Source organism: Platalea leucorodia (assembly GCF_965183815.1).
Source record: "Platalea leucorodia genome assembly, contig: HAP1_HAP1_SCAFFOLD_234, whole genome shotgun sequence".
Lineage (NCBI taxonomy): Eukaryota > Metazoa > Chordata > Aves > Pelecaniformes > Threskiornithidae > Platalea > Platalea leucorodia.
In genome coordinates this window covers 35,854-46,672 of record NW_028121331.1, presented here as the reverse complement: position 1 = coordinate 46,672, position 10,819 = coordinate 35,854, and the positions used below count along the sequence as shown (strand labels likewise).

At 49.7% G+C, this 10,819-nt stretch overlaps 1 protein-coding gene across 1 annotated transcript; it reads left to right on the top strand.

Annotated features, from left to right (window-relative positions):
* Positions 1-9,264: 9,264 nt before the first annotated feature.
* Positions 9,265-10,206, top strand: LOC309603895 (olfactory receptor 5L1-like; the record flags this gene model as incomplete). The annotated part of the gene is made up of 2 exons (XM_082338779.1): positions 9,265-9,687; positions 10,069-10,206. Coding segments are annotated over 2 exons (561 nt in total), but the record flags the coding sequence as incomplete, so codon positions are not given.
* Positions 10,207-10,819: the final 613 nt, after the last annotated feature.

The window sequence follows — 10,819 nt, the reverse complement described above, 5'->3', positions numbered from 1 at the left end:
TCTGTCCCAGGCCAGAATGGGTAGCACTTGCACAAGGAGTAAAATGGGAAGATCAGTAAAGGGCAGTGCTCCATGTTTGCACTGACATTTTAGCTTGGGGTTCAGGCTAGTCTTAGATCCCAAATGCCTGGCTTGTTCTTTGCCTCTAGTCTGGCATAGGGGAAGCTCTGCACCCATTTTCTGAGATTAAACCCCTGGCTGTATTTGAGCAAAAGCTCAAGCTCAGTCACCTACAGCAGTATGAGCGTAGTGAATCAGTGAATGAGAGGGGACAGTCACAGTGTCCATTTTCTGGGTCAGTTCAAACACTCAAAGGGTTGTGTCTTCATAGTCTCCTGGGTGACACCTCAGTTCTCTAAAATTGTTCTTCTCCTGAATGCATTTTCTCAGGGGAACCTGCAAATTTGCAGGCAGCTTACAACAAAGCAGCTTCTCTTCAGGCCCTGCATCGTCAAGCATGCAGCCAGCATATGCCAGAGTGAGTGAAGAAAGATAGGGTATGCAGGTGAAGGATATACAGGTGAAGAAGGCCTTGTTGTGGCTTTGCACAGAGGTTATCCTCAGGACGGTGCATATAATGTAGGCATAAACCACAGAGGTCAGTGTGAAGGAGCCCAGCAACACAGCAGAGAAGAGCGCAACGCTCATGTTTCATAGTAGCTGGTGCCCATGCGGGCTGCTCTCAGCAAAGGGATGATGCTGCAGAAGAAGCAGTCTCTACAGTGGGCACAGAGGGTCTAATGGCATACAGGATGGCGGGGCTGAGCGTGGAGAGAGATGCCGTTCCCCAGCAGCTAAAGATGAGCATGGGGCACACCCAGGAGCTGGTAAGGACAGAGTCGTGTGAGGGGTTGCAAATGGCCCTGCAGCAATCGAAACACATCACAACACATAGGTTAAACTCAGCTGTGCTGACGGAGAAGAAGAGACTTGTAAGCAGCTGCAGAGATATCTTAATCTCCACCATGAGACTGACAAACATGTTAGGGGGAATGACCAGAGTGAACCAAGTATGCAAGAAGGACAAGGTGCTGCGGAAGGGATGCCTGGGGGTGTGGCACTAGTGGTGCAGCCAAAGGATGGCAATGGTGACTGCATTCCCCATGACAGCGAGCAGATAAATCACCAGCAGTAGTGTGAAGAGGAGGATTTTCAGCTCTTGAAGGACTGAAAAGGCCTTCAGGAAAAATATTCTTGCTCCGGTGTGGTTGTGAGGATCCATTTTGGCACCCAGTCAGTTGAAGGGGTGGCAAGGGTAACTAATATCGTGCTTGGTGAAATTCCTCTTGTTACCTTTGTCAGCATTCCCTTCCCTTTTCTTAGGTTTCCTCTTCCTTCTTGAAATGGGAAACCGCAACTGCACTCTGTAGGGATTCTGCTTTTCTCTGTGTTTTTATCCAATGACATGAAACAAATATGGATGCAGCCCACTTAGCTTCAGACACAGTAAATGCCTCTCCAGCCTTGCTGGTTTGCATGGGTATTCTGGACTGCCAGCTAAGAACTGGTATTTCTGGCAAAAGCTGTGCGAATTACATTACATTTCGAATGGTGGTGTAGCTGGGTATCAGGCCTGTGCCGATGTGCAGCCAGCGCACTTCAGTCATTAATCCCCTGGGTGGTCCAGGGACTCTCCCATCTCATCATCCACATCGATGAGAGGAGAGAGTGGTCTGAGACAGTGCTTCAACTTGAAACCAAGTGGCTGAGTTCAGTTAACCACCTTCAAAATTAACCCCCGCCAAAATGAGTCGCCTTCAAAATTAACTATTGGACTGACTGGTGTGGGACTTCTCCAGGTGGGATTTCCAGACAGTCGTAGAGAATGCAGATCCTGCTGTGCCTAGACCAATTCCTGTGCATAAATGTGGGGATTAACATCCTGGGTGGAGAATCTGACTGTTTCCGAGATCCCTGTAGCAGCTCCTGCTGCAAAACGGAATAAAATTGAGTAAACTAATTACTTATGATGCTTGCACATGCCAGAGAGGACACACAGGACAACAGGCTAGCTGGATTGTATGAATTCAGTAGAACAGTTGTAAGGGGAGTCTCACCTGATCCAGTGGAAGACACCGCTGCCAGTAAGCCTTGCAAAGGAGACTCTTCCAACCTGCATAATTCCATGATTCAGTTAATCTTTCCCTTGGAGAGCTCTTCAAAGCAGAGGCTGAGGAAGAAAAAAAGTCAGAGGCAGAAGCAGCGATATAAAATATGCCAACACAAATTGAGACGATCCTCTGAGCAATGTTTCTCCACTCAAACCGTTGGTAGGTGTCATGCTTTAACCCTGGCCAGCAACTAAGCACCACACGGCCACTTGCTCACACTCCCCCAGTGGGACGGGGGTAAAATTGGAAGGGAAAAAGTGAGAAAGAAACTTGTGGGTTGAGATAAAAACAGTGTAATAATTAAGAAGAAATTTTTACAAGAATTCTACGGAAAAGAGTAAAAAAATAAAAGAGAGAGAAAATTAAAACCCAAGAAAAACAAGTGATGCAAATGAAAACAATTGCTCACTAACAGATGCCCAGTTAGTCCCTGAGAAGCGGCCCCCCACCGCCAACCTCCCCCCTGCTTTATTGCTGAGTATGACATCACAAGGTATGGAATATCCCTTTGGTCAGCTGGGGTCAGCTGTGCCAGCTGTGGCCCCTCCCAACTTCTTGTGCACCCCCAGCCTACTCACTGGTGGGGTGGGGTGAGAAGCAGAAAAGGCCTTGACTCTGTATAAGCAGTGCTCAGCAGTATCAAAAACATCCCGTTGTTATCAACACTCTTTCCAGCACAAATCCAAAACAGAGCCCCATACTAGCTACTTGTCGTGGCTTAACCCCATCCAGCAACTAAGCACCACACTGCCGCTCGCTCACTCCCCCCCCGGTGGGATGGGGGAGAGAATCAGAAGAGTAAAAGTGAGAAAACTCATGGGTTGAGATAAAGACGGTTTAATAGGTAAAGCCAAAGCCGCGCGCACAAGCAAAGCAAAGCAAGGAATTCATTCGCTACTTCCCATCGGCAGGCAGGTGTTCAGCCATCCTCAGGAAAGCAGGGCTCCATCACGCGTAACGGTTACTTGGGAAGACAAACGCCATCACGCCCAATGTCCCCCCCTTCCTTCTTCTTCCCCCAGCTTGTATACTGAGCATGACATCATATGGTATGGAATAGCCCTTGGGCCAGTCTGGGTCAGCTGTCCTGGCTGTGCTCCCTCCCAGCTTCTTGTGCACCTGGCAGAGCATGGGAAGCTCAAAAGTCCTTGACTAGTATAAACACTACTCAGGAACAACTAAACCATCACTCTGTTATCACCATTATTCTCGTCCTAAATCCAAACCACAGCACTATACCAGCTACTAAGAAGAAAATTAGCTCTATCCCAGCTGAAACCAGGACACTACTATGAAGAAAATTACCTCTGTCCCAGCCAAAACCAGTACAGATGCCCATCCACAAGAAGGGCCAGAAGGAGGATCTGGAGAACTACAGGCCTGTCAGTCTGACCTTGATGCCAGGGAAGGTTATGGAGCAGATTATCTTGAGTGCCATCCCACAGTACGTACAGGGCAACCGGGGGATCAGGCCCCGCCAGCGTGGGTTTATGAAAGGCAGGTCCTGCTTGACTGACCTGATCTCCTTCTATGACAAGGTGACCCGCTTAGTGGATGAGGGGAAGGCTGTGGATGTTGTCTACTTGGACTTCTGTAAAGCCTTTGACACGGTTTCCCACAGCATTCTCCTGGAGAAACTCGCTGCTCATGGCTTGGACAGGCATACTCTTTGCTGGGTAAAATCTGTCTGGATGACCAGGCCCAAAGAGTTGTGGTGAATGGAGTTCAATCCAGTTGGCGGCCAGTCACAAGTGGTGTTCCCCAGGGCTCAGTACTGGGACAAGTTCTGTTCAATATCTTTATCAACGACCTGGATGAGGGGATTGAGTGCACCCTCAGTAAGTTGGCAGGCAACACCAAGTTGGGCAGGAGTGTTGATCTGCTGGAGGGTAGGAAGGCCCTACAGAGGGATCTGGACAGGCTGGATTGATGGGCCAAGGCCAACTGTATGAGGGTCAACAAGGCTCAGGGCCGGGTCCTGCACTTCAGTCACAACAACCCCATGCAATGCTACAGGCTTGGGGAAGAGTGGCTGGAGAGCTACCTGGCTGAAAGGACCTGGAGCTGTTGGTCAACAGCCAGCTGAAGATGAGCCAGCAGTGTGCCCAGGTGGCCAAGCAAGCCGCTAGCATCCTGGCTTGCATCAGAAATAGTGTGGCCAGCAGGACTGAGGGATTGTACCCCTGTACTTGGCACTGGTGAGGCCACACCTCAAATGCTGTTTTCAGTTTTGGGCCCCTCACTACAAGGAAGACATTGAGGATGTTTGTCTTCTCCCTCTTTGTCTCTGGTGAGTTCATTGGCTGGCCTTCTTTGATAGTGGGGAGGAATCAGCAATCTCGAGGGTGATATCATCTCCTCCTTTAGTGGTCTTCAGGAGTCCACTTGGAGGACTTTATTAAATGAACAAAGGACTGTGCTGATCCACTTCAAACCAGTTCTTTCTTTTGTCCAGCCAGGAGGCTAGTACATGTTCTGTGGGTTGCCAGTGAAATGAAGACAAAACCAGTTTCTGTCCGCTCAGAGAAATTTTACCTTGAAAGTACATTTTTCTTTTGATTTATGAGACTGACTCATTGCAAATGGCTTCTGTGGGACATTCTGAACTGAGATGAACCCCTCCTAAATCACCTTCTCTGAGCCACTCCTCTTGGTTCCTTCTGCTACCCATGGGAAAAGTTTTCCTTTTGGGATTCACCATGTCCTAGGGTGGGTGACTCTATGCTCACCACTTAACAGATCTCTCTCCACTGACCACAGAAAAGGGCCTGAGATCAGATGCCTAATTTAGAGATTAGATGTCCGTTTAGATATTAAAATAGTTTAAGTTCCGTCCTAAGATTTTGACCTTAATTTAGACTATTGCTTTCGGATTCATCTGTGCAGAGCACCTCTGACAAGTCATCCCCTTTCTAATCTCTTCTTCCATTGGCCAAGAGGACCATGTGTTCATCTGGAGGAAGAAAGATGGTCCATGGAGGAAAACAGGTGATTCTAGAGTGATTTCAGCTGTCCACATTAAATGGGACGAGTTATACTTCCTGAACACCTTTGCAGCTGTTTTGGAGTGTTTCTTCCTCCTGACTCAGAAGTGAGGCTAGATGATGAGGTCAGGAGCAGGTACTGTAATAAAGATGTCTATACTTGGACAGAAGAGAACCCCTCTGTCAAGGAGCAGCAAGAGCAGAGCTGCTCCCTACAGGCAGGTGAGCCGGGAGCTGAGGGAGACACCATGGCTGGCAGCACAGGTGCCTCTCCAGCCAGGCCCCAGCCCTGCAGTATCTGAGCAAGGCAAGCAGGAGATGGTGGCCTGCAGTCAAGCCAGGAAGTCTGGCTTAGGGTGAGGTTCAGGTCCAGTGATCACCAAGCAGGCCCACAGCGATAAGGCAGTGCCAAGATCAAGCCAGGAAGTCAGGCTGCAGTTGGGGTCCAGATCAAAGGGCTCTGTGGCCAGACAAGAGCATGGGCATGGACACTGGCATGGGCATGGGCATGGGAGAGTCAGAGGCCGATCTGGAGACCAGTACTCCTACAGCATAGGGTAGGGTAGGGACTTAAGGCCTGGAGCTCCTAGGCCCATGACTGTGGATGAAGGCCTCAGCTGAGGCTGATCAGGGTCATTTAGGTTAATTAATTGCCTCAGGCCTCTGACATCCTCCAGACTTCAAGAGGACTTGAACTGAGTCCATGTAGCTAAGCAGAGAAGTAAGCCTGAAGGGAGATAAAACAGAAGGATCTCCTGATGTTTGTTTTGCTGAAGACTCGGAAGAAGACAAAGCACTTTTGACCCCCTGAGTAGCCAGTGTCACCTCAGTCTCAAGGCCTGGAGAAAGAGTCTCTCTGACCATTCTGCTCCTCAGAAGTCCTTGTATCCAACTTGGGACTTTATGGCCTGCATGGTGTACAAGACTGGATGAAAAACTGGCTGGATTAGTGGTCCCAAAGGGTAATGGGGAATGGTCCACACTCTACCCAAAGTCCAGCTACAAACAGAACTCTTTGGGAGTCTGCTCTGAGACCTCTCCTGTTTAGTAGCTTTACCAATGACCTGAGAAGTGTACGGGGTTGACCTCATCGAGTTTTTGGATGACACAAAACCAGAGGGAGGCAGTCAATTTGTTCAACGGGCAGACTGCCATTTCAAGGGAGCTAGACAGCAATGCCAATTCCTCTGGTGTTTGAGGAACAGGCCAAAAAGAAGTGTCCCGATCCATCCTGACAGAAGGAAACATGGGACAGACTAATCCTTTATAATGATGACAGAGGAGACTGACTGGCTGGGTAGAAACCTCTGCATCTGGAACCCCACCACCCCATACAAGAAAGACACTTCTAAGCTTTCATGAACTCAGCAGAGACCACTAGAGCACCTGAGTTGTGGGACAAGCTGAGGAAAGTGGCTCTTGTTTAGCTTGATGAAGAGACAGCTTAAAGAGAAGGTACTAGCAGCCTTCCAGCACCTACCAGGAGATTACTGAAAAGACACAGCTGGGCTGTTTACAGAGGTGCATGGCAGAAAGACAGAAGACATGGTCATAACCTGAAACAGGGGAGATTCTGACCTGGAATAGGGAGAACACTGACCCTGAGGACAGACAGACATTGGACCAAGTTGCCCAGGCAGGCTACGGAATGTCCATCCTTTGAGGTTTTCAAGACCCCACGGGACACAGCCCTGACCACCAAGTCTGACTTCACTGGAGACCATGCTCTGAGCAGTTGCTTACCACAAATGGCATCCCAGGGTCCCTCTCTCCCTTTGCTTTCAGTGGAGAGACAAGGGAGCCTACTTGTCATGAGGTGCAAATCAACAGAGGTGGGAAGTGTCATGCCCTCTTGCTCCCCTTGACCTAAAGCCAGAGCAAAGGAGAACCCTGTGCAGCATTCCTTCAGGAGGGTGGAATCCTAACTGGCAGTCTAGATCAGTAGCTGAGCTCACTTGAGCCCCCAGCAAGATAGGCACCTTTGCTGCTAGGAAAGGTTTGGGTTTCCTCTCTCCTCAACAGGCAGAGCCTGGCACCCCTGAGGGTGATCCATCCTGGCCCACATTACCAGCCTCCTCAGCTTGGAGGAAGTGCCTCCTTTCTCCCCACGGACCATTCAGGGAGCCTGGAAGGAGAAGCTGTGGCACATATCTCATTGTAGTTCTGCTCCATGAGTCTGAAGAGATCACGGCTCATTCCCCTGGCTCATTTCCACTCTTCCTAAGAGCACAGAGATCCAGGGGAGGGCAGCTCAGGGCTTTCATCCCCACAGGGCTTCAGCTGCACAGAGCTCACTTTCTGCGACACAAAGAGAGCCTTGAGCTGCAGCAGGAACCTTCAGGAGACTCTTCTATAAACCCAGGAGGCACTGCAGAGCTGGTGACATTCGGGTGCTCCTGAGGACTCACAGAAGGAGATGCTGACAGAAGAGTGCAGGAGCAGAGCAGTGACGGGTCAGGGTCTGCAGGCAGGATTGGAAAGGGGAGGATGGAATGGGGAAGAGGCAGAGGATGGCACCCAGATCTTGCCTTTCATCCTCCATTACCCTCAAAGGAAAGGTTATCACATCCTGCTGGGGATTACAGGTAGGTGCTGGATTTGCTGAGGCAGAGATACAGGCAGCGTGGTTGTCAGTACAGTCAGAGCTGTGGGGCATATGCTAATGGGCACTCACGCACCTCAGTGGACATGAAGAGGTTGGGGCAGAGTGTGTGGGGCCAGTGTGCCAATACATGTCCCTTATTTCCTCAGCTCTCTTCATCTCTCTCTGTCTCTTTCTCCTTCTTGCTTCTATCTTAGGGATTGATCTCAATCCCTCACCTCTCTCACAGCTGTCTCTCAGCCATCCACATGGGATGTGACTTACTGGGAGCAGTGAATCTGAGGCACCCTCCCCATAGAAGCACCTTCAGGAACAAGGCATGCCAGTGTATGCTGGGTGAATCACTGAGTAAAAGGGCTCCTCCAGCCCAGGAACTGTCTGGGCTGCCTAGGTGCCTTGGTCATCTCCAGCTCTCTGTAAATGGTATAAAGTTTTGACACAGGGAATCATCAGGCACAGTGTTTTGTCTGACCTGAGCATTATGAAAGCCCAAGGAGGAGGCGTGGGCAAAGTGCTCTCTCTTTTAGCCAAGGACGTTCCCTGGGCAGGCAATCAGGCATGTATCAGGCATGTACTGGAAACCTGTGCTTGATGCTGCTGCTGCACTGCCCCAGCCCCACTCACCCCCAGGACACTCCTGTGTCTTCATTGCAATGCTGAGCAGGGAGCTCTGAGAACTCAGATGGGAATACTGAGGTCCAGGTGCTGTGCTGCTGCAGGGAGGCAGCCCAAATGCATTCAGAAATTGAAGGTGAGGAGGAAAAGATGTTCAGAAAATGATCATAGAATCATGGAATCATAGAATTATAGAATCATAGAACTGTTAACGTTGGAAAAGACCCTTAAGATCATCGAGTCCAACCATTAACCTAGCACTGCCAAGTCCACCACTAAACCATGTCCTCAAGCACCATGTCACCCCTGTCCTTTTCCCCTCCTCCTCATGCAGCATCACTTTTCCTCATTTGGCTTAGACAGCTCAGGTACCTCGTCTCTGGAATTCAGTTTTCCCTGCCCTTCTCTCCCAAGTTCCCATCTGCTTGTACATCTCCTGTCTAACAGACCCTTTGCAGTGCCTTCAACTACCGAGCTGGTAACTCCTGGCCGCTCTTGGTCAGTGGAAAGAGATGGACTGTCCAGGGACAGAATTGTCTCATCAGAAAGCAACTGTTTCAGGGAGTTGAGACCACTAATCCTGTTCAGGGTCCATTCTTCCCCAGAGTGAAGAAACAGTCTATGGCACAATGTTTTCCCTTAAAGGCTTTTTCGCATGATGGGGCTTTTCTGTCTGGCCCATCTTTCTGTTGCTTGAAAGCAGGACTTGGCTAATGCCTATGCTGGGTACTACTGGGAAGAACTTCATGTGTCATCATCTAATGTGAGCAAATGAACATTCTCTTTTATTCCACAGAAAGAGGCGCCTCAATGCAGTAACTCATCCCTCTAATCAGAGGAGATTCTTCTAAGAAGAGCAGTTCGGGTCTCTTGAAGAACCTGTTCCTGCCCTTTCACTAGGAATGGAGCCCCTAAACCAAGGGGGAATTCAGTCAGATGAGGGAAAACCTCCATGTGGTCTCTGGCAATGACTTCTTCCCAATTCCTTTTTACAACAAACACAGAAGCGCATACCCTTCCTCAGGTTCCCGTCCTGTCAAGTTGGGAAAAGAAGGTCCTACAGCACTTCATGGAGAAAGAGGAATGGGACAACCAGACAACACCAGTGGAGTTCCTCCTGCTGGGACTGAGTAATGTCCACAAGCTTCAGATCCCTCTCTTTCTCCTCTCTCTCATGATCTACATGGTGACTGTGTTTGTTAACCTCCTCATTGTTGTGCTGGTGGTGGCAGATCAGCATCTTCACACTCCCATGTACATCTTCCTGGGGAATTTCTCCAGTGTGGCAATCTGCTATACCTCCACTATCCTGCCCAGGCTGCTGGCCAGCTTCCTAACCAGGGACAGAACCATTTCTGCTCAAGGCTGCATGACACAGTTCTTTTTCTTTGCCTGTTGTGCAGGTACCGAGTGCCATCTGCTGGCCACCATGTCCTAGGATCAGTACTTGGCCATATGCCACCCCCCACTCTATGCCAGCATCATGAAGCAGAAGCTCTGTCTCCAGCTGGCGGCTGGATCTTGGCTAGCAGGATTACTAATGTCTACCAGAGTCACCAGACTACTTTCCAAGTTACACTTCTGTGGTCCCAATGCAATTGATCGTTTCTTCTGTGATTTTGCCCCATTGCTGGAGCTAGCCTGCAGTGACACCACGGTGCTTAGACTGGTTACTTTCATCATCTGCTTTCTGGATGTGGTCTTCCCCTTTGTGTTCACCTTGGTATCCTATATCTGCATCACAGCTGCGATCCTGAGGATCCCAGCCACCACGGGGAGGCAGAAGGCCTTCTCCACCTGCTCCTCTCACCTCATCATGGTCACTGCTTTCTATGGTACCCTCATCGTTGCCTATATGATACCCAGAACAGCCTCACTGAGGCAGCTCAATACAGTGCTAGCCTTTTTCTACACCATCCTCACGCCCATGGCCAATCCACTCCTCTACAGCCTGCGGAACAGGCAAGTCAAGGGGGCTCTTGGAAATGCCCTCAGAAAGACTGTGGCCTGCATCGAGAGCTCCTACCAGTTGTGACCCACCAGGAATAAACAGGTTGTGGTTGTGTCAAGTGTGGACAAGTGCATATTTTGTGTACCAGGTATATCTTTAGAAGTGCAGAATCTGGGGACTGCTTGGGGAATGAGAAGTGGGAAAATTTGTGTCTTAAAGACATACAGGTCTGGTGCTGAAGAGTGTAAAAAACTTCCCTGGCTTTCTTCTTGCTTTAAAGTAACGACAATTGTGATCCTGCAAGTGGGAGCTGTTGAAATGCCACACCTGCCCAGGAGTGGCAGAAAGCTTACTCTAAACATGCTGTTTTCTCTTCCGTTACCCAGCCAAGCTGAGGGGTGGGGGTCCTTTGTGTCTGGGATTCCTCAGGACATCTTCGTATTGACAGTGAGAAGGGGGGAGTTGAATCAAGCCCTTCCACTGGACATGTCTAAATCTGAGTAGATGAATCCCATCCCTCCTGTTCTCTGCGCTGTCTAGCAGAGGAGAACTGTGA